A 25,136-nucleotide genomic window follows, 5' to 3' on the forward strand; every position below is an offset into this window, starting at 1 on the left:
GGAAAAGACGGACATAATGTACACCAATTCTGGCGACATTGGCATTAAACTTATAAATTTAATGCAAGTGAGTGTGTGTCAATGTTGCCACGAATTATTTTCATTTGAATTTTGGTAGCACTGCATCAATGTATCAAACAAAGGTTTTCAACTTATATTTTATATGGTTCAAACACGATAACTCCCTATTATTGTCTTCACTCGGATAATACTATATAGAAAATGGTTTGGTCAGTACATGACAAGTGCACATGTCACGTTCTGACCAAATCTAATACAAAAAGTTGGCAGATAGCAAGTTCAGATCACTGCTATAGAGAAGGCTGTGATACTGTTGGAGATATCATGAATATACCAAACGAAAGAGGAATTTTTTTTATGTAGAGTGGTACTTTTAGCTAAAAAAGTCATTTTTTGGAGTTATCATGTTCTGACCAAACACCACAGCATTGTTTGTACTGATGTGTACTATCACCTCTTAAAGTTTTTCCCATCTTTTCTGAATCACCCTGTATATATAGATAATATAAATATATTTTGTAATGTAGATACCAACTAAGACGGGATTTCTGAAAATTCACCCCCCAAGAGCGTCATGAAAGGTTTAAATGTTTTATGGGGGAGTCATCGCCGAGTAATTTTCAGATTACCAAATCCACACGAGCGAAGCCACGGGAAACAGCTAGTTTCACATAAAATATGCATCTTTTCGAAGGTTACGAAATTTTGTGACTTATTTCTGCGACTTTTTTCAGGATTCGGACGAGGAAAAATGAGTGTTGGAGAAGGATATTTATCTGAACAAGTGATAACTGGAAATTCATCAGTAGCACGAAGAGTAAATCCCCGAGGAGGACATTTACTTCGTACGCATGCTCAAGAATACGATAGTATTGATCATACAGAGAAGCGATTACCACCGGTTGATGCTGTAGAAGCGTGTAACAAAGCTGCAGAGAGGTAAAACATTTACAAAGGGGAAAAAAATATAAACAGAGTTGAACACATTTTTTATATAACTGTATCTTATTTAATATCTTAGTCACCCAAACAAAACTAATTCGGCGGTAATGCTCATCAGTAGAGCCCGGATTATATGCACTAAAAAAAGGGCAAAATATGCACTAAAAATATGCAAATATGCCTTAAAAAACGTTGAAATATGCATTAAAAATAGAGAAAATATGCACTAAAAAAACCGAAATATGATATTGAAAATGGAAAAATACGCAGTAAAATTGGCTGCATTGATTGTACCTACAATTTAAAAGAATAACCATGCAATAAAAAATCCAAAACACATATTTAAAAAAGGAAAAAAATGCTAATTCCGCTCGCAAAAAAAAATTATTTTTCGAAAAACCCCATATGATTTACTGCATGTCATTAAGAAATAATTACAAATATTCTTATACAAAAATATTAACTTACTTCGTCAAGTAGCATAATTCCTGTTGCAATATATAACGATATGCTTTTCAATGTTCTGCATAGTCATGCTCTGTCTCTTATCCTGCAGTAGAATCTTATACGCAGAAAATGCCCTTTCTACGTCCACAGAGCTTACGGGGCAATATTTATAAAATTTGGCTTTAGATTCTTGAATTTCAGATGGTAATTGGACATCTTCCCCATTCAAATAACTGTTAATTGTTTGTAATGTCCGAAAACCACAGTTTTTCTCCAACACCATCTCCAATTTTTCTTTTATGGACTCTCCCATAGAATTTGGAATGTCTAAAACGCGTTCTTGAGCTTTCCTTACAACCTGTATAGCTTCATTTAATGAAAGACCTCGGGTTTCCAATTTAATTATGCTGCTCGGCAACCAAAACAAATGTGTTTGAATTAGACTCAAATCTCTTCTCAGCGTTTCACTGGAAAAAACCGCTTTCGCGGCAATTATGGCAGACGAATCATTATCGAAAGAGTCAACCACACTTTTCACATTATCAAAATTTTCAGAATAAAATAATGCTGCTTCCACCCACGTTCCCCATCTAGTCAAAATAGGCTCAGGTGGCAGGGTGATGTTTGGACATGTTTCTTTGTACACTTTTTATCGCAATGGAGCTTTCACAAATATTTTTTTCACGGATGAAATGACTTTGTTCACGGGCACATTCAGCTCTCTAACTTTTTCTGCAATGCGATGCAACCCATGAGCTAAGCAAGTCACGTGTACAAGGTTAGGGTAAAACACTTTGAGTGCTTTTCCAGCTTTCACCATGTACGGGGCAGCATCACTGATAAAAGCAAGGATGCTTTCACAGGAGGAATCACTTTTCGGCCATAAAATGCTCAAAGAATCATTTATAAATCTGGCGATTCCAGAATGATCCACTTTTTCAAGAGCCTTGCATGCGAGCAAATGTGGTCGAGATGGCCCTTTAAAATCCATTTTTCCGCATATCAAATGCGCCACATAGCGACCACAAGCATCAGTGGTTTCATCTACACTTATCCAAATATGGCTGTTTTTCAAATCACTATGAATTTCCTGGACCACTTGATCATACACAATCTCCAAATAATTTTTCCGAACGGTTGATTCATCTGGGACATTCTGATTTTTACAGTACTTTTTTAGAAAATTTCTAAAATTTACATTGTTTAGTTTGTAGAAAGGAATGTTGCTTCCTACCAGAGCATTGCATAAATCCATTGAAAATTCGTTTTTCCCTTCACACTGCGAAGTTGAAACGGTGGTCAACAGAGCCTGCATAGAATGTTGTTCACTCTTTCCTTTCCTAGCAGTATGTCCACTCGTTTTCACGTGCTGGGCAACTTGGAATTTCTTTTCGCAAGCAATATTTTTTTCACATAGCCTGCAATATATTATTTGTCCATCTCTCGTCAAATCTTTAGGATTTTCGGAAATCCATTTTCTTAACAAATCGCTTCTGCATCCTTTCGTTTTAGGCATTTCCAAGTGCGGTCACTAACGAGAAAAAATCGAAGAAAATCTCTGAAGAAGAAAACACGACTTGCTTACGCCAGTAGAGTATAGAAAAATAGAAGTGGACGAATATATATATATATATATGTTTATCTCGCATTTAAAATCCCACTAAAAATAAGTGAATGGCTTCGTGGCTTCAACCTAGGGCTTATGTAGTTAAGAAATGGTGGGAGTGGTGATATAGAGTCTGCCACCAGAAAAATGTCGCCAGTTTTTTTTGTTTTTTTTTCATTTGTACTGTTAAAATATTTTTAGAATAGTAATAGAATGGCACAAATATTCTTTCTTTTCCTTTTCCGAGAAACATCAAAAGATACGAAAATAAGAAAGAAACCCGCTTCTTTATGGTGAGATGAAATATGCCTCTTCATGAAAGTTTGAACAATTATCCTCCGTCTATTGTCCTCTGCCGCCTAACATGTGTATGCTAATCGTCGGCTTTTTTTCCGCGTTCGCCAGAGATGCCAAAGCCTCCTAAACACTTCTAGGAGGCTTTGGAGATGCCAGAGTTCCTCACAGGGAGGGGGACAAAGTGCTTCCAGGTACAGAGCCTGGGCGTCTTTCTCGGGTCCAGTCAATACCTCCTATAGATACGTATCTCCTCGTGTAGGTATTGGTCGAGTCGGCGTTTTCTTAACGAGTGAAAAAAAAAAAGAATTCATCTATGAAATTTACTTAAATCACCCCCTGAAGTCAAAACGACCGTTTCGGAACATATGGTCACCATTCACTTTGAACCTTTGACAAGTGATGGATTGCTCTTTGCAGACAAGAGAGACCGACACCCCAAAAAGCTAAAAAATATAAATAATTAAAATGGTAATTTTCTTTTCCGCTTCTTCTCTTATCCTCTCTTCGTTGCGGTACGACATATACCCTTCTCTAGAGATCAGTGTTCTTTGCCGAAAAAAATATATATATAAATGAGGGGAGAGAGAGAGAAAAAGACGACATACTTAGAAAAATTCAAAGAAATCCGCTGAAATTGATGAAAATATGCATTTATTTCGAAAATTATGTAGTTTTATGCATTTATATGCTTTAACGACAAAAAATGCTAAAATATGCAATTGCATATGCTCATATGCATTTGCATATAATCCGGGCTCTACTCATCAGGAACTACTAAACATCCCAAGTAGTAAAATCAAGTTGTTAAATACGTTTTAGTAAGAAGTTAGAATTCCTAATATGCCTCAGAATTGACGTCATAAAATAGTCATTATTTTAATTTTTAAAACGTCATCTAGGCCTATGATTCTCAACCAGGGCCTTGTGTGGTACTGGGATTTTCTAATAGAGCCACTGGTGAAAAGTAAATAGAGGAGGAGCCGTGTCAGGTGAGTAGGGGAGAAATGGTGGAACTGGAACAATGGGTGCTCCGCGCCTGCTCCGCACTTGCTCCGTACCTGCTCCCATGCGATAAGGGAGACTGCGATAAGGGACACTAGATGGCGCTGTGATCTTTAAATTTTTTATTGGGGGTCGTTCTTAAATTATCATTCCCACGAAAACTTTTTTTTTAGAGAGGGGTCGTTCTTAGAATAAAAATTTTTTATGTCACGTCAGGGATCTTTCCTAAATTAAATTTTTTATTGGGGGGTTGTTCTTAAATTAAATTTTTTTTATGTCACACAACACTCCATAGAGGGATCTTTCTTAAATTAAACTTTTTTTTATGTCATTAAATTATCGTTCTTACTTTTTTATGTAAGTCCTAAAAAGTTTTCTTCGAGAGGTTCTTTCCTGTTAGCACACGAATTAAATCCCCAAAAAGTTTTTATTCTCACTAAGATATTTTTTTAACACTTTAGCTGTAAAAAAACAATAACACAAAGGAGCAATAAAATACGCTAACCCGTGAAGAGGTCATTCCTTTGGAAAACATTTTTAGAGGGATCTTGCTTAAATTAAACTATCGTCTCTGATGTCACACCACTCCTAACGCATGACGTCAAGTCTGAAAGATTTTTTTTTCACGAGGGCCATTCCTAAAATATCGTATGTAATTATTTTTTTTTTCATAACGTGAAGGGGGTCATTCCTAAATTACTCTTCCCCTAAAAAGTTTCCAACGTCATTAAATTATCGTTTTTTTTTTCTTACTTTTTTGAAAAAGAGGTTTGATGATTTTAAAATAAAAATTACTTTTTTTCAGCCACATTCTTAAATTAAACTTTTTCTACATTACCTTTTTCCCTAAGATGAGTTTAGATATTTTTTAACACATTAAATTATGATTCCCAAATTAGCTGTAAAAAAATAATAAAACAAAGAAACAATGAAATGCAGAGTCATGTTATGCGAATCAAGTTTTCATTTATTCAGATAATATGTTTCAATTTTACATTTCAAATTCTCAAAATCGATAGCATCAAAACAATTTTCGGCGACATTGTAATTTTCTATCAGAGTCTTTGCGACTTCGCGAAAGTCAATTAGAGTTAAAGCGTTGTCAAAATATTTATAATACGTTAAGTTATCATACATTTCTAGACATTCGTGACCCAGCTGATTTGCATAGCCCTGAGCACAACCGAGACAGTCAATTATTTTTCCGATGCTAAGATAAACTTGTTCACTTACCAGTTTAGCCACAATGTCAGTGATGTCCATAGAGCTAGTCCCTTTAGTATGCATTTCGCCCACACATACTTTTAGATATTGAACGCAAAGCATTTTCTGCACGAACTCACTGACCACGGTATGAAGCGGTTTGTCGTGCTCACTCCAGAAGACTGTTTCGGTAGCAGGAAAAGATATTTTGAGGGGGTTTTCGGAGCATTTAAAAGTTTTATCTTCCCCGCGATGTAGAGGCTGTATGAAAACGTCATCACCACTGTAGTCCACGATGAGGTTCTCTGACACTAGAAAAGTTCTACCGACGCGTTGAAGTTTGATGCGGCAACAGAATTCGATTCTCAAACACTCCCACACGTATGGAGAAAGAGTCACTCCATTTTTTTACCCGGATGCATGAGTCCATCGCGTTCAAAAAATTCTCGAATAATTACGCGCACTTCACCACTGAAGATCACGACACGACGCTAACGAAAAAAAGTGCTGCTTTTTCTTTTTTTTTAAATATATTTTAACTATTTTACACCTAGCCATTCGTCGCATGCTATGACCTTGCCTCTAACATAATAACCCTTTTGCAGAGGATGAAACCTGTAAGAAGTCAATGATTAATGAAGTTTAAGACTTCCACTGTCTCTATGTTGAAGCTCTATAAATTTTTTTTCCATCACGTAAATACAGCTATATCTGTTATTAACGGTGGTGAGAGGTATTTTCATCAGGTCGTAAGCGAAAAGACCTTCCTCTCATTTAATATTACGAAGATTACTGCTGACCCTGAGCATTTCCTTGACAACATATATCTTAGTTTTAAGCATAACCCCTTCAAAATCTAACACACAAGAAGTCATAGTTATAGAAAATTTCTTACCAAGTTGATGTGAGACGCTATCCAAGCGAGTGAGTTAACTGAGTTAAAGAATTGCGTCTACCTAGCAGTTTATATACTACAATTTTTGGTTAAGTTAGTATTGAAATATGCTATGAATATCCTCTTTCCCCGATAGTGGTATAAGCAATTGATGATTTAGTTCTTGAGCACATACACAAAAGTATGCATATATCACTCTATTATATGTAAAGTTCGCTTCTTGATTGTATATCACATGATAGATAAAGTCGCGTACTGATCATACATGACAATGTTCAGCGTGACTGAAAGATAAAGTAGTACGCATTATCACATGTTAATTAATCACTCCACCGCATATTCGAATACATGATAAAGTTCACTTTCTTTTCTCATACTTATTTGAAATTAGCTGAGTCAGAGACATGTCTTCATATTCTTCATCATCTGATGTTTTGTATGTAAGGCGTAAGAGGATGAAACTTGATGTAAGTTAACTATATTGCATATTTAATTTTTGTTCAAGAATCTTCGCTATATAATTCTTTCTTTATTTATTTTATTATTTTTTACTTACACCGTAATCGAATACTACAATGTGTAAAAGTACTCAACCCGAGTACATTAAAACGGATTTTTACTCTAGTTCAGAGGAACCACCCGTAATCAGAATTAATTAATTTTCATCGAACATTTTTAAATCACACTATAACTCATAATTTAATGTGTTAAAAAATATCTAAACTCATCTTAGGGAAAAAGGTAATGTAGAAAAAGTTTAATTTAAGAATGTGGCTGAAAAAAAGTAATTTTTATTTTAAAATCATCAAACCTCTTTTTCAAAAAAGTAAGAAAAAAAAAACGATAATTTAATGACGTTGGAAACTTTTTAGGGGAAGAGTAATTTAGGAATGACCCCCTTCACGTTATGAAAAAAAAAATAATTACATACGATATTTTAGGAATGGCCCTCGTGAAAAAAAAATCTTTCAGACTTGACGTCATGCGTTAGGAGTGGTGTGACATCAGAGACGATAGTTTAATTTAAGAAAGATCCCTCTAAAAATGTTTTCCAAAGGAATGACCTCTTCACGGGTTAGCGTATTTTATTGCTCCTTTGTGTTATTGTTTTTTTACAGCTAAAGTGTTAAAAAAATATCTTAGTGAGAATAAAAACTTTTTGGGGATTTAATTCGTGTGCTAACAGGAAAGAACCTCTCGAAGAAAACTTTTTAGGACTTACATAAAAAAGTAAGAACGATAATTTAATGACATAAAAAAAAGTTTAATTTAAGAACAACCCCCCAATAAAAAATTTAATTTAGGAAAGATCCCTGACGTGACGTGACCACGAAATTTTCGTGGGAATGATAATTTAAGAACGACCCCCAATAAAAAATGTAAAGATCACAGCGCCATCTAGTGTCCCTTATCGCAGTCTCCCTTATCACATGGGAGCAGGTACGGAGGAAGTGCGGAGCATCCATTGTAAGTGCGGAGCAGGCGCGGAGCACCCATTGTTCCAGATCCACCATTTCTCCCCTACTCACCTGACACGGCTCCTCCTCCATTTACTTTTGATGATGATGATTCCAATTCATTCTCACAAGTAGTGGATGAAAGAAAATGTCTTCAAATATTTTAAAAGATTTTGAAAAAAATCTATCTTTTCGGAAAAATATGAAAGAAAAATTCCAAAAACACCCAATATTCGAAAAATCCAATCCAAAAACATCCAAAACATCGATGTTCCAAAAAAAAAAAAAAATTCAGGAGATATCAAAAAGAATTTGCAAGTAGAAAAAAAGGGGGGGGGGGTGGAGACTTTCAAAATGTCTGTGCTTAGAAATATTCACATCACAATTCTGTCTTAGGCCGGGATTAAACTATAAAAGTTTTATAAAAGTTCGTTTATAAAACTTGAAAAATGCAACCAATAGGTGGATCAGTTAAGTTCGCTCGAATGTGACAGATGTGTTACATTTTTCAAGTTTTATAAAAGAATTTTTATCAAAGTTTTATAGTGTAATACCAGCCTTAGGCCGGGATTACACTTTAAAAGTTTTGTAGAAGCTCTTTGATAAAACGTGAAAAATTCAAGCAATAAGATCACCGGTTGCATTTGCTTGAATGCAACCGATGCGCCTGTAGCGACCTTTACTTGAACTTTTACCGATTGCGGAAAGATAATGACGTCGCACTTCGCAATTTTCTGGTGCTAATGATTGTTACCTAGCAACGCTAGTTGTGATATAAAATCGAATGTTTTTCTTCGCAGTCGGAAGCAACCATTGTTATGTGATGTCCTTCATGTGTCTTCTATGTGTCCGTACCAAATAAATCATATTTATTTATTTAAAACTTTCTGATTGTTATTATCATTGGTAATATAGCTCAACAACCGGTCCTACAGATAGGCGCCCTACACACCGGTGCCCTACACTGGTGCACCACACGGGTGCTTAAACTGGTGACGCCGGACGTGATTTCGAACAGCGCCATGATTTCGAACCGCAAGCTTCTCAAGGTAAGCGAGTAATCGTTTCATCCGTTCCAAATGGACAATCCGCCGAATGTCGACCGCGTCGCTATAAAGCCGCCTCCATTTTGGAGAAACAATCCAAACTTGTGGTTTATCCAACTAGAAGCACAATTCTCGATCGCAGCGATAACTGCCGATGAAACGAAGTTCAACCACACTATTGCTGGTATCGATGCCGATATTTTATCGACAGTCCAAGATTTAGTACTAGAACCTCCCCAGCAGAATAAATACGACGCGCTGAAGACACGTTTGATTCAGGTTTACGCGGAGAGCGAATCATCGAAAATTCGTACGCTACTGCAAGGTTTAGAACTAGGAAATCAAAAACCATCGCATCTGCTTGCGGACGTAACTTCAGTGATGACTTGCTGAAATCGTTGTGGTTAGCGCGACTCCCCCCTAACGTCCAAGCTATACTAGCTGCTTCGAGCGAAAGTCTTCAACAACTCGCTTCGATGGCAGATAAAATCGCCGAGTTGACCATTCCAAATATCTGCTCAGCATCCAGTCGACCTGAGAACGCAGCCAGCCAATCACTGGAGCAACAAGTCGCAGCTCTGGCCAAAGAATTGAGTGAGCTGAAGGCCGCTAGTCACACTTCACAGCGACAGCCTAGATCTCGATTCCGTCATCGCGAACGGTATTCTCGCTCACGATTCCACAGCTGAGCCCAATACAAACAAGCTGAAAATGGCTTATGCTTCTACCACACCAATTTCAGAGCTCAGGCTAAGAGATGTCAACAGCCCTGCTCCTTCAAAACCTCACCGGGAAACTAACAATGCAGTCGTCCACCGGCCAAGGCCACGGCTGCCAATTCGTCGACAGAGTCATACTGGCCGATCCTTCTACCAACTGGACTTTTTTGATCGACACGGGCGCTGATGTGTCAGCCATCCCGCGAACTGTCGTCAATACCCACAAAAAACCCGAGAAGTTGACACTTACAGCCGCCAATGGTTCCCTTATCTCAACTTACGGTACCAAACTTCTAACATTTAATTTGAACCTGCGAAGGACATTTGCTTGGCCATTCATCATAGCCGACGTAACCCGACAAATTATTGGTGTAGATTTTCTATCGCATTTCAACCTGTTAGTCGATAGCAAACATCATCGTCTCATCCATGGAAAAACCCTGCTATCCACTACTTGTTCCATTGCGAGAGACATCGCAGCTCCATCTTTTCTCTTGAGTAGTATCGACCAATTACCATTGTCATATCGGGATGTAGTCAAACAGTTTTCTATTATTCTCCGTCCACACATTCAAAATAAGAAAATTAAAGAGCACAATATCAAGCACTTCATTGAGACTACAGGTCCACCTTTTTTTGCCCGACCTCGACGGCTTTCCAGGGAAAAGTTCAAAGTCGCGCGAAAAAAGTTCGAGTTTATGATGCAACAAGGACTTTGTCAGCCTTCGAAGAGCAGTTGGTCCATTCCACTCCATCTAGTACAAAAGAAATCTGGTGACTGGAGGCCGTGTGGAGACTATAGAGAACTCAACAAAATCACAGTTCCTGATCGTTACCTGATTTCTTTCCTCACAGATTGCTCGCACATTCTCCACGGAACAACAATAATATCCTGGATGTAATATCCTGGGGCCCCCGGTTGAGAGCCACCACCCTAGACTATACAGAGGCAACGATTATCTCAGTCTTTCCTTAGCTCGTGTGCACTGAACACGTCCTTTGACCCGGAGAGTGAAAGGTCGTGGGTTCGATTCCCCGCAAGGACAGTTGAAGCTTCTCTCTTTCCACAATATATCTTCGCATCAGCTAGCTGTTAATAACCATTGTATGGATAAGCGGAGAGTGACATCATCCCTGAATTTTGTATTATCTGTACCCAGAGCCGTTATTAGGCGCTTTTTCAGCCGGGGAGACATTTCGCACCACCCCATCACGGAAATATGGTTTCCAGATTCCAAAAAAAAGGGGTACGAATTTTCTGGTAAACCGTTAAATTAATAAACCATTCACTATCGTTTTCTTCATCAAACTGCAAACAAAAGGCTAAATTTCTCCTGAACCAGAACACCAATATTGTTTATTGTAGGCTCTTTCGAAAGCTGGTATAGTGGACAAGTTTTTGATAAATGTAACCAATTCTAGTAGGTACAAGAGTGTTTGCGGAATTGGTGATTAAAAATTTTGGCGACAATTCGATTCTGAACTTCGCCTATCTTTCAACACGCTCGCGCTCGCAACTTAATCAAGACATTTCGATGAAATTAGTGTCACTTTACAGGATTTTTGTGTTCTTCCCAAACATGCGCTTAGTTTGCGTGTAGGTCTTTTTTTTGTTGAGGTATTTTTTTCCATAATCGATTATCCACCATAACTCGAAACGGTTCAAGATAGGACAGGGTGGGTTGTAAGGGTGTTTCATGTTCCACGTGGATTTTTCTATCACCCCCTCCCACCTTTCATTTGGCAGAATAGGATTCACTCTGTATATGCATATACATGTTATTGCCGAAGTTCTCCAGTTGACCCGGCCAATGTCCAAAGTTCGGGCTTTCGTCGGGCTTTGAACTGTCCCTATATATCGATTCCTATGATTCGGAGTCATCCTCACGTATTTTTTGTGATAATTATGACCACTTATGATTATCCAAAGCTAACCGTATAATAATGGCAACCTTAACTATCAAAGAAATCAGAATACCTATATAATGATCGACATATAGGGACTGGCCAAAGCTTAACGAAAGTCCGAAATTCGCACAATGGACGTTTCAACTGTGCCGGCCAGTTCAAGAACTGGACAACTTCGGGCTTTGGCAATAACACACACATATATAAGAGACATTTTGCAAATGACATATTATCTGCATCAAACATCGAATATATCCAAAACGTTGGGGGTGGGGGGGGGGGGAATCGAATTAAACAAGTAATTTCAACATTGAATTCAAGTTTTTGCAAGAAACTCAAAGGGAATACCTGATATTCGAATTAGCCAAGTTCACCTGTACCTTTATTATTTCTGTAATAAAATCTCAGAAAAATATGCGATAGCGTATAATCTTAAGGAATAAAGCACTAATAAAATAATGAAGCGCAATTAAAAATATCCGATGTCTTTTTGAAACGATGTTTTTGTCACGGCGATGTTATGACGTGCGATGTTTTTGTCACGGCGATGTTTTGACGTGCGATGTTTTTGTCATGGCGATGTTTTGACGGGCGATGATTTGTTGGCGATGATTTGACGCGATACCCTTTCAAATATATAAAAATGTTAAAATTCGAATTTTCAGTAATTTCAACGAATTTGAATGACTAATTAGTTAATTAATTATGATTTTAATTAGCATCAAGATCGTTGTGATTAATAAATGCTTTCAAATTTATAAAAATTATAAAATTCGCATTTTTAGTAATTTTCACGAATTTGAATGACTAATTAATTAATTAATTATGATCTTACTTGGCATCAAGATCGTTGTGATTAATAAATGCTTTTAAATTTATAAAAATGATAAAATTCACATTTTTAGTCATTTTCACGAATTTGAATGACTAATTCGTTAATTAATTATGATCTTAATTAGCATCAGAATAGTTGTGTTTGATAAATGAAAAGCTTTTAAATTTACGAAAATGATAAAATTCGCATTTTTAGTAATTTTTACGAATTTGAATGACTACTTAGGTAATTAATAATAATCCTAATTAGCATCAAGATCGTTGTGATTAATCAATTACAAGCTTTCAAAATTTAAAAATCATAAAATTGACATTTTTAGTAATTTTCACGAGTTTGGTTGACGAATTAGTTAATGCCAATTTGTTAATGCTAATATTATCTTAATTGGCATCAAGATCCTTGTGATTAATAAATGCTTTCAAATTGATAAAAATGATAAAATTCGCATTTTTAGTCATTTGCACGAATTTGAATGACTAATTAGTAAATTAATTATGATCTTAATTATCATCAAGATCATTGTGATTAATCAATTACAAGCTTTCAAAATTTAAAAATCATAAAATTGACATTTTTAGTAATTTTCATGAATTTGAATGACTAATTAGTTAATTAATTATTAACTTAATTAGCATCAGGATCGGTGTGATTGATAAATGACAAACTTTCAAGCTTATGAAAATGATTAAATTCTCATTTTTACTAATTTTCATGAAAGTTAGTAAATGTCAGCTTTTACCGAAGTGCTTGGTAAAAGCCCGTAATGTATACGTTTTCAAGAGTATTTCGGGCTTTTACCGTAACATATATACACTGCTCAAAACAATTAGGGGAGCACATGGTTTTAACAAAATTACGCAAAGATATATACCGATAAGTAACATAAAATGATATCATCCATAATTTAAAGCCTAGCAGGAAACGGAAGAAGAAAACTTCATATGCAAATCAAAGTTCATGACGTCAAAAACCAGAAAAAGGAGATAAGGGCAGAAATCGAGATGTTGCAGAAATGTCTGTTTTACTGCCGTAACTGTGAAATTCGATTGCGCAGTATTTTTTTTTGAGACAAGGTGACTTGAGGATGTCTCAACAACGTGATATACCGGAATCCACGGCATGGCGTGTTATAGGCACACTGGAATCCGGGCAATCACAACGTAGTGTCGCGGACGCTGTTGGAGTCGCCATAAGTGTTGTTGCAAGGCTGTGGAATCGATTCCAAGAAACAGGAAATGTTAGACGTCGACCAGGGCAAGGTCGGCCACGCGCCACTACAGCAACTGATGACCGGTATGTACGGTTAACAGCCCGTCGAAACAGAACAGAGAATGCTACGCAGCTGCAAAGACGGTTGCTCTTGGCAACAGGACGAAGGGTGTCCAGCCAAACAGTACGTAATAGGCTTCATGAGGGAGGGCTCTATGCACGTAGGCCAATGGTCTGCATTCCGTTGACCCCACGCCACCGTGCGGCCCGAAGAAGATGGGCTGCTGAACATCGAGATTGGGAGCAACATGATTGGAGCCAAGTGCTGTTTACAGACGAGTCCCGATTCAGTCTGGAGTGTGAAATCCGACGTGTTCTGGTATGAAGGGACAGGGGCACTCGAAATAACCCCGCATTCGTTCGTGAAAGGTCACAATACAGACGAGCTGGTTGGATGGTATGGGGTGGAATCAGCATAGGCGGACGTACGGACCTGCATATCATTCGGAATGGCACTTTGACGGCCCGAAAGTATGCAGACGAGATACTGCGACCTCATGTCATCCCTTACGCTGGAGCCATTGGAGATTCCTTGCCATTGGAGATGGGCAAACTCATCTCCAACACTTACGTGAAGTATTCAGTCGACTTGACGAATACGGACTGTGCATAAATGTGTCAAAATGCATATTTGGCGTCCCGACCATCAAATTCTAGGGATATGAAATTAGCAAGAATGGACTCAAACCGTTATCCGCCAAAGTAGATGTCATCAAGAACTTTATGCAACCCACTTCCGCCACTTCCTTGCGCCGATTTCTGGGAATTCTGTTGAATTTCTACCACCGGTTCATACCTAAGGTCGAACACATACTGGGGAGTCGAACAAGGAGAACGATTTCAAAAGAGAAAATACATCGAGATCAGCATCGATGTCCCCTAACATACTGACGATGCGGAAGAGAGTGAAAATGACCGCATTCGTTCTGAAGGGTAAAGAAGAAAAGCATTTGAGCGGGAAACGTGACATCTCGCCAACTAGGAACCCTACCAGCCTGTTCATGCCAAATCAATCAATTTGGCAATATTGGAGGATTCCAATGAACCAGCGGTTCTCAACCAGTGCTCTGCAGAGCCCTTAGGGCCCCGTGTGAACTCCCAGGGGCTCCGCGGCCACTCAAGGAAAATAAATAAAAAAAACCCAGTAAATTGGAAAAAAATAATTATTTATATTTTTGAATGATAAAAATAAGTCAGAAACTTTGATGAATAAATAAAAAATAGTCGTCTGGGGCTGCCATAGAAATCACGTAACAGAAAGGGCTCCGAGGGTCAAAAAAGGTTGAGAAGCGCTGCAATAAACGCGTTAATCCTCAAAAGACTACAAGTCCTGATATGCTTTTAATGACTTCTTGTATCAAACCGTTGTTTTGAATATTATTGCATAATATGTATAAAGATTTAAATAATTATACTTCAATCAAGATAGAGAGACAACAGAATTAGTTAGACACTGAATAAAAATACATACCTATAAGTCGCAGAAGCTAATTTCGATACTTTCTAAACAAAATATCACCGTTAATGAGATGAAGCGAGAAGTTATCCATACACCCAGTGGCGGATCCAGGGGGGGGGGGCGATGGGGGCGATCGCCCCCCCCCAAGAGCCTTTAAACAATAGGTGAAGGGGCGATCGCCCCTCCCAAGAGCCTTCAAGCAAACATAACTCCAGTTACTTCACTTTTTTTCTTTATTAATCCTTAATTTTTTTAATTAATTTCCTTTTTTTCTCAAAGTTCCTTTCCCTAAAATTTGTTCCCCAAGTTCCACCTTGAGATTTCTTCTGCTGGTAAGGTCGAAAAAATAAAGAAGTCATAGCCGGAGGAGGGTCAATTGTATTCCCACCAAGGTTCTACAGGGATTCCATGCGATTCAGCTGTCACGCTGCCTTTTCGCTGCAACATACCTCCTAGCGCCTAAGGGCTCGTGTAGAGAGGCAAAAAAATTTACACCCTTCAGTTTTCTTGGTAACGCGCAATAAAGCACAAGCCATCCAATAAGATGAATCATCGTTTTCTAGCCTTTGTTATCTCTCTCTTTTTTAAAATTCAGTCCTGAAACCCGCAAGCTTGACGTGGATCAAAAAATGGCCATGTCTTCGAAAAAAACTGTTTTCAGTAAGCAAAAATTTTAAAATAAATGGGTGTTAAGAAAATTAATTCTATTACTTTTTGTAGCACATCTGGGGTTTTCCCAGAGAATGAAGCTGCATTCGCTTACGGATTCACTGATAATGACATTAACGGGGGGTTCCCCCACAGGGTGAGGCTAACAGGGCTCAGGACGATTCTTATCATTTTTTGATTTTCAGTCTAGAAATTCACTATAGTGGGGCCTAAAAGTATGAAAAATCTCAGCAAAGCCCCCCCCCCCCCGAAAACGTAGCTCAAAAGCCCTGCTGCAGAAGGTGAGCATTTGAACACACATAGCTTCTCTATAATATCTATGAAAATATAGGCCTCGGCCCCATCTAATAATTAAAGTCTTTGTAATTTGAAATAAGTACCTGGATTAAACATTATAAGTGGATCGCGCGTATAACGCTTTTCCAAAAACCGCCATAAAGCGTTTTTCCGCTTGCAACGTCTCTATAGTCTGAGCATTAGTTGAAGATGGGACCACGAAAATGAATCGCACTAAGCGGGAAAAGGTTCTAAGAGTTCGGCCTTGAGGAACGTTATAAGTGGAATCCACTATATAAAATTGATTGTGTGGTGTCGGATGTTCATTAATATTGTGCACTTGCTATTTAACGGAAAACAGCTATTTAACGGATTGGAAAATTAATATTGTGCACTTGATAATCATAATTAAATATTAATAAAAATCATTCCGATTTGCATGAAAGTAAGTTTTTGCTATTTAACGTATCTGTGGCGAAAAACTGTTTTTGAATAGGTTTTTGACAACCATATAGTCTGCACAAAATTGAATAAGAAATTTATTATTTTAAATCGCGCAATATTAGAATTTCATTAGGAAGTTTTTTACTCTTAAATTTTTCTTAATTATGCAGACAAATTAGTACCCACATATTTTATTGAAATATGCGTCAATTACTTCTTGTTATCGAAAACAGTCTATACTTGTTTCAATAACTTTTCAATGTTATATTTTCATATTTAAGAACATTTTTATATTTTATCTTGACGTCCTATTCGAATAACCAAGATTTGCCATTTAGTATTTCGTGTATTTGTGTTTCTCTGATTAGTAATTCTCTGAAACTCGTGCTAAGGTGGTTCCAAATTAAAGTTTTCATCCTTTATGAGTTGTTTATTTGAAACCGAACCAGAGATTCAGGTTAGGAGATTGAGAGTAATTTTGATGTTCAGTCAGAAGCGCATTTACGGTTTTGCCGCCTGTAGGCTACACAAATTTCACCGCCGTTCTTCCACTCTAGTCTAATTTTCTTGACTACTCTATCCACGAATTTTCCATCCCATGTTATAGCCCCACTCCTGCAAGTACACCTGTGTTAAAGTCACTCTTTTAAAGGTCCGTCTCACGAGAGTTTGCTAGGGGACGCTGGGTAAGATAATTAAAGTTAAAGATAATAAAAGTCTTTGTCAGGATCCGCGGTCGCCTCGGGGAAGCAATAATTTTTATGGCTTTCAATACAAAGGCAGAGGGACGAGCGTCTTCCTTTGTGAATGACCGAACAATTACGGTTTACTTCACGCCCGCTGTTATTTTTGCGGTTTATGTCCGACAAAGACTTTTATTAACTTTAATTATCTTACCCAGCGTCCCCTAGCAAACTCTCGTGGGACGGACCTTTTAGTCATTTACATGTTTGCACCCTGTTTTGGTCACACGTGTTTGATGCTGGTTTTGGTAATTGTTTCGTTACTTACACGCACTCTAGACAATGCCGTCTTAACCATAGACTAAAGATATAAATATATTATCATAAAGATATAAATATATAAAAAATATTATTCTTACTCTATGGTCTTAACGCATTCCCCGCGGGCGGGGGCCTCAAATGCAGAGGGGCCTCTGGTTTAAAATTTTAAAAGTAAACGTGTCTCACCAGGTAGGGGGCTCAGAAAAATTACTTTTTCCGAGGGCCCAGTATATGCTTCTGACGGCTGACTCTAGGCCACTCACTGAACTGGTCCCTCATTCTTTATGCCACTCATTTGATCATTCACATTCTTACTCCTGCTCTAAGTCACGGTTTTGCTCATTCACGTGCTTGCAAACTCTAGGTCACTCACTGACACGGTCACTTGCTGTCTGGGCAGAGGTGGGTTTATTTGAGGGTTATAAAAATTTCACCGCCTTTCTCCCATTTTGCTAATTTTCTTGGCCACTCAATCCTCAAATTTGCCGAACTTCTGAACTTGCCACCCTGGGCTATAGCCCATTTAGTTCTGTAAATAGGCCATTGTCTTTAGTAACGGGGCATGAGGATGGTTAAAATCAGTGTTGCAAAAAAAAAAAAAAATTGAGGGGAAAAACTGAAAAATTACCAGCAAAAAAAAAAAGGCTGATGGAATTCAATTTTTCTAGAACTAATAGAGATATGAATTATTAGTACAGTAGACTCTCGCTAATCTGGCACATATCACACCAGGGTGTACTGGGTTAACGAAATTACTGCAAATTGATTGAAAAAGTCCATTTAAATAACAAACTTCTGCTCATAAACATGTGCGCACTATGTTTTCCTCTTCTATGCTCGCAGAAAACCGGCCTAAAAACACCGGATTAATGTAGAGATTATTGAAAGCCTGACTCTATACGTAGTAGGATGGGAAACTTTATTTGAAGACAAAAATGGGTTTCAGACGCAAAATATTTTCATAAATCGGGTATACAAAGCTGGAAATTTGTAATTTTTTTTAATTTTGTCGTCTCGTTTGAAAATTATAAGTGATAAATGAGGAAGTTAAAGGTATTATTTGTAAATACAGACATGTCATAAATGGGTGTTTTACTGTGTATAGTACTTATTTTCATTTTAAGAAAGGATACAAGTTTGGTGTGCTATAAAATTGTTCACAGAAAGAAAAATTAACTGTATAGAACGTGAGTAACTGAAAGAAGACTGCTTAATGTTCTCTACACCAATCGCCAAGTCCTCGAAGCGTATACGTGAACACGCAAAGTTGCTGGAGTGAGTGGAGCTCGGCTTTGGATGCTTGAGTTTCCAGCAGCGGTTCCGAACCTTTTCAGTGCATACGCCAAGCAGATCATGAGTAAATACTAAACAAGGTATTGAGCGAAACAAGAGGGACCACCTTAGGGACCCCATGGATGGAAACAAAGTCCCTTTGGTCGGGTCCAGCGCCGAGTGGGGAGTACTGAGCTGATATGAATTAGTACGAGACAAGCAGAGCCAGTTGAGGGCCCCACATGGATCTGCCGGCAAATAGATAAAATTCTCTACCGAACGAGACAGACCACAGAAAGCTCACCTGGAATCATGTAAACAAAGCTCATTTGGCCGATCCCATCACCGGCATTCAAAATCTGAACAGGGAAAACATCTACCCTGTGCTGTGCTGTACTGAAACCGAAACTGCCTTATCACGGACCCTACATATGAGAGGACAAAAGCTGCGCCGCATAGGTTCAGCTTTTTATCTGAAAGCATGAAGTCGTTTAAAGTTTGAGCGGTCACAAGAATTTTTCGCAAGCTCAGTGCGACCCGTTACGGGTAAGGGGGCTGTCAGTGTGCGCGTAGTAGCCTACCTATTTATTTGATAAGTACTTTGTTGTTGTGCGTAAAGTTCATGCTCCCAAGGGTGGAGCTGACAGGGCCGGGGACGATTCTCATCATTTTTTTTTTTTAAGCTATAAATTAACTATAAAGGGGCCCGTGAAAAGTCTGGTCTGGGGGCCCACTAGAGGCTTTAGCCTAGGGGCCCCGCTCTAGGATGTGGAGGCCATGGTCAGGGCTTTAGATAATTGTTTTTTCCTTCAAATGTTCAAGGATCGTCCGTCTCTCTTAAAAGAGGTTTCTTGTATCCGAGTTAGCTTAGAATTCATTTCCTCTGGTTGACCGAGATCCTTATTTTATTCATATTATTTTGCCTAATTGTTATCATAACGTCACAAAGAGAAACGTTTAATACTTTCACAGGGATCAAAAAAATTAAATTTAAACGGAAAGTATCTCTCTACTTTGACTTGAAAAGCTGGGAAAAATCATTTATCGAATACATTCGGATGAATTTTTATTTGTGCACATTGTTTTGTCCGGTTAACTGTGAGCCTTAATTTTTATCAAGCGAAGGAGGAAGAAGTAGTATTCTAGGAACATTTTAAAATACCAATTCTTCATATGCTTTTCATATTCTGCTCTTTTTTCATCTGCAAAGTTTTTATTTATTTGTACAATTGCTCATGATACTGTTAATAAAAAATATTTTTAACTGGTAATGCGCATCAGAATTCCTTACAATGTTTATAACTATAACACACATTATTCAGTCTGCACCTCAAACTTTTTTTTCGTACGGTATTTTTTGCGAGGGTAGCCGGCACAAACGTTCAAATTTATTATCAAAAACAGCTTATTCATTAATTGTAACACCAGTTGCTGCAAGCAATTTTTTAAATAAGTATGTTGCATATTGAAAAAATATAATTTTTATAAATATAAATTTTAATTTAGATTTAATTTTTAACTGCCTTCAATTTTTAATTAATTTTCATTTAAATTAATTTTTATTTTCAATTAAATGTAATCGTAATTAATTTTAATGTTCAATTAATTTTTTAAATGAAAATTAATTGAAAGTTTTAAATAATTTTAATTCTTAATTAATTTTTTATTAGTTTTTTAATTTTAAGTACGTTTGGCACCTGCGGACACTAGGTTGGGTCTCACCGATCGACATCTTCATTGTAAAAAATCGCCCCCCCCCAACACATCATCCTGGATCCGCGCCTGCATACACCCCTCGATGATGAAACCGTAATTTTTTTATGGCCAGTGTATCATTATGAAAATGATTGTTATTAGCGATAAATGTATACGTAGTCGTTAATCACAAATTATCAGTGTGGATCCATTATTTATGACATCCCAGAATTATAGATTCCTCCTATAAGCAGGGCCGTCTTAAGAGCATCATGGGGCCAAGGGCCAAATGATTTTTCTGAGGCTCTACCAGGCAAATTCTTGAAAATCTCAATCACATCTCTCTTTTGTGAAGCCTTTTTTATCTTGAGGTCCCCCGGGCCGTGCCCTGGTGGGCCCGGATTGGTTTTTATAGAGTTAGACGGCACTGCCTTTCTCCGGCATGTTCTATGCATAACCAATTTCAATGAACGCACGGATGCTGCAATAAAGTGGTTTCGAGTTTGTAAGAAATACAGAGATATGTATTGTGTGTGAGATGTTCATTATTTGTATCAGAAAAAAATCTCGTGTCTCTCTTATAACACACGGCATTCCAATTCAAATCCACGGAAATAACGGATATTCAGTACCATAAAATGAAAGAGAAAAAACAGAATGTTGTTTCGACAATGTTAGTAAGCGATGAGCAATCATCACGGTGTTTACCCGTTTTCCTAAAAACGGGTTCTCAATCTCAAACATTTTCCACCCGCACCGCTCATTTCCCTCATGAAGAGCCATTGGCGTACGCAAAGGTGGGGGGGGGGATTCGGGGTTCCAACCCCCCCTTAAGCCAAGATTATAGTGTTATTTTGCCAGAAAAACGTAAACACCCCCAGAAGGAAAAACAAATTTGAACCCCCGCCCGAGAAAATTCTGCGTACGCCTATGTGAAGAGCAGTTGTAAGCACACACAAAGCATTTCCTTAAAAAACCTTTGTCAGGACCACTGCGAAGCTGCAACCCTGACAAAGGTTGGCGCGCACAGTTTGAGAACCCCTGCTAATCCATCAACGTGTTGACAAATCCATGGCCGTCATTCGAGGGGGGGGGGAGCAGGGCTTTTGAAAATACACTATAAAAATGGTATATATACATACAAATATATATATATACTAAAATATATATATACTAGGGGCTCTGCGCCCCTGCAGCCTTTGGCGACCAACCCCCCCTCCTTTTCTCATCACAACATATCTTGTTTATTTCGTCCCACTTCATCAGCGTACTATGGAAAGGGACATGTGAAAGCACTAGCTTACTGAAGAAGCGAATTTTATAATAATAAAACAAGAAAAAACAAATGTGATTCATCAAGTACCCCCAGAAAACTTGCCCATGGGGGTCCCCAGACTCCAATTCACTGAATTTTAGTGGGGCCCAGACTGGATTTATCTCGGGCTACCGATGTGTTGCAAATTTTACAATGTTAAACAGCAAAAATCAATGAGATTCATCAAGGGACACCCAAAATGAAACCTGTCAACATTTCCATGGGGCCCCGATCTGGAGACTTGTCGGACATCTCTCTCGGGCTTCCTCTGTTGCAAATTCTACATTTTTAAACAACAGAAAAGAATGAGATTCATCCAGGGCCGCCAAAGTGAAACCTGTAACTATGGGGCCCCAGACTTGGAAGCTTGTCGGTCATCCCCCGCTGCGATCGCCATGAAAATTTTCATTTGTATTTATTTTACCAACGAATAAAATCCAGGGCCCCCAACCAATTATCCGGGACACCAATTCGCATACTTTTAGTGGGGCTTCCAGACTGGCTTTATCTTGGAGTTTCGTTGTTGCAAATTCTAAAATGATAAATAACAGAAAATTATGAGATTCATCCAGGGCCCCCAAAATGAAACGGTCCCCTGACTCGGAGCTTGTCATACATCCCCCCTGTGAGTGCCACGGCAAATGTTCATTTGTATTTATTCTACCAACGAATAAATTCCAGGCCCCCCCCCCCTCAATTACCCGTGACCGAATTCGCAAATTTTATGGGGTCCCCAGAGCACTGGTTGAGAACCGCTGGTATAGACAGTACATACATAGTTTTCATTCTAAAAGATTTTTGATGTGTTTGTGTGATGTGTGATGATGTGATGTGTTTTGATGTGTTTGGGGAAGACATGGGGAAGCCGCCCCAGCGACTGCATAATGATTTATAGTGGTATATAACTTATGATTTTATAGTGGTTTTCCAGTTTCCGACAAAAATTTGCCACCCTTTACATTTTGCAGCCCAGGGCAAAGGCGAAAAACATTGAGAGGGCTGAAAGTTGCCAGTCGTTCCGTGGCGAGTTCGTATGTAGAAGGGTGCAGTGCCCCGCATTATTTATTCATTAATTGTGGAAGGGGGTTCTCAGCCCCCCCCAACACAAAATTTATTGGGGGGTTGAAATAACCCCCCCCCCTCCCTCCATGTTCTGGTGCCTATGTCCCATGGCAGTACGTTTCTTATTAAAAGCTATTCAGGGACAATTGAAAAGATGAAATTTAAAGGATGGAATTTGCGCGCCTTTCTGATACTACGCCAGGGAAACCAGACCACCCCCCCCCCTGCTCCTCTCCTAGTTGCAGCGCTATTCGTTCGTCAGAAAGTAGTTCTCTTGCACATAGTGTAGTTTTCCATGCAAAAAGCGCAATGGGATGAGCTGAAATTTGCGAAATATCTCGTTAGTCCCAGTAAAATTTTGAAAAATATTCACGTCTAAAAGAATGACGGGTAAATTAATCCGTAAAATGCTACCACAACAATCGTCAAACTTTTAAATTAGGATAGACTGGGTCCACAAAAAATGGGAATCGAAAAGAAGAGAGAGCGCCAAAAGTGGAAAAACATCCGAAACACCCCCTCCAAACCAAATGGGTGTGATGATGATGATGATGATACCCCCCTCAGAAGTTCTCTTTTTTTTCCAAGAGAGCGAGGAGGAAAAAAAGGGGAGAGAAAACTGACCAATCCCCAAATAGCGTCTGATTTTACCTCGCGGTAAAAACAAACCGACTAGAAAGACTCGCGTACCTCTTGGAGCTGCCTCTTTCTCCTCCTCGTCTCGCTGCCCGAGTATGTGAAGCGCAGAACAAAATAGTACATTTGTTTTCGACGCTATCTCGTACCTCTCCGCTCACATCAACAATATGTGTACGGCCACAGACCTGCAGCGACCACTCACCGCTATGTTGGCAGGGCATGCGAAAAACAGCCGAAAACCACTCAATTGGACTCAACAAGCTTCACAAGCCTTCGCCGATGTCAAGGAAGCACTATGCAACGCCACTTTGCTCGTTCATCCAAAACCAAACGCGCACATTTCTCTCGTAGCGGATGCATCGGACAATGCTATCGGTGCAGTGCTACAGCAAGAACATGAAGGTGTGATCTAACCCCTCAGTTTTTTCTCTCGCACACTCTCCCAGTCTCAAGTAAAATACAGTGCGTATGACAGAGAACTTCTTGCTCTTTATAGCGCAGTCAAACATTTCAAATGCCAACTAGAAGGACGTCATTTTACCATTTATAGTGACCATCGCCCATTGATGTATGCCTTCAAACAAGACCCGAACAAAGCTTCGCCTCGACAACTACGGCAATTGAATTATATCGCAGAATTTACTACTGACATCAGGTATATTCCTGGACCAAACAATGTAGTTGTTGACACTTTGTCACGCATCGCAACTATTGCTTCTCCATCACCAATCGACTACGATGCGATTGCCGACTCTCAATGTGACGATGAATTACGTGAACTCCAACAAAACTCATCATCGAAGATCGTCAAACTTCGTTTGCCGGACAGTACTATAAAAGCACTTGTTTTGTGACATTTCCACGGGCCACATCGACTTCAACGAGTCATCCAGGAGAATCTCCATCGATCGGTTGGTCCCAGCTTTCTTAAGTGACCAGCACACCCAAGTGCCTTCGACGTCACCCGTCCGTCCAAGTACAGTACCAGCAACTGTGACTCGTTCCGGTCGTCATGTCCACTTCGCCGATAGATACATGACCACAACATTTCGTTGACACTAGGGGGGGGGGTGTAGCGACCTCTACTTGAACTTTTACCGATTGCGGAAAAATAATGACGTCGCACTTCGCAATTTTCTGGTGCTAATGATTGTTACCTAGCAACGCTAGTTGTGATATAAAATCGAATGTTTTTCTTCGCAGTCGGCAAGCAACCATTGTTATGTGATGTCCTTCATTTCTATGTGTCCGTACCAAATAAATCATATTTATTTATTTAAAACTTTCTGATTGTTATTATCATTGGTAATGGAGCTCAACAACCGGTCCTACAGATAGGCGCCCTACACTGGTGCCTAAACGCCTATTGGTTGAATTTCCAACTTTTATAAAACTTTATAGTGTGATCCCGGCCTTAAGCCCAGATTACACTATAAAAATTTTATAATAATTCTTTTAAAAATTCAACCAATAAGCTGATCGGTTGCATTTGCTCGAATGCAATCGATAAATTTAATGGTGCTTTTTTCAAGTTTTATAAAATAACTTTCATAAACCTTATAGAGTGAAATCCCATCCTTAGATTAGTCACTTCTGAAATATAAAATTTCATTTTTTTTCAGTTTATAGACTGAATATCGAGTAAAATATACTT

General features: G+C 38.6%; 1 protein-coding gene across 5 annotated transcripts in view; it reads left to right on the top strand.

Moving 5' to 3' along the window:
* The window catches only part of Pde1c (Phosphodiesterase 1c), a 923,665-nt gene that overhangs the window by 40,106 nt on the left and 858,423 nt on the right, over positions 1-25,136 (top strand). For all 5 annotated transcript variants that reach the window (XM_089239484.1, XM_089239482.1, XM_089239480.1 and 2 more), the window contains one exon: positions 756-960. In XM_089239484.1, the coding sequence (XP_089095610.1) occupies positions 756-960 (205 nt within the window). The remainder of the gene's footprint in view (positions 1-755; positions 961-25,136) is intronic.

This window comes from Pholcus phalangioides, unplaced genomic scaffold, assembly GCF_987345545.1.
Source record: "Pholcus phalangioides strain wild (caught in Gottingen) unplaced genomic scaffold, Ppha-v1.0 ptg000011l_1, whole genome shotgun sequence".
NCBI lineage: Eukaryota > Metazoa > Arthropoda > Arachnida > Araneae > Pholcidae > Pholcus > Pholcus phalangioides.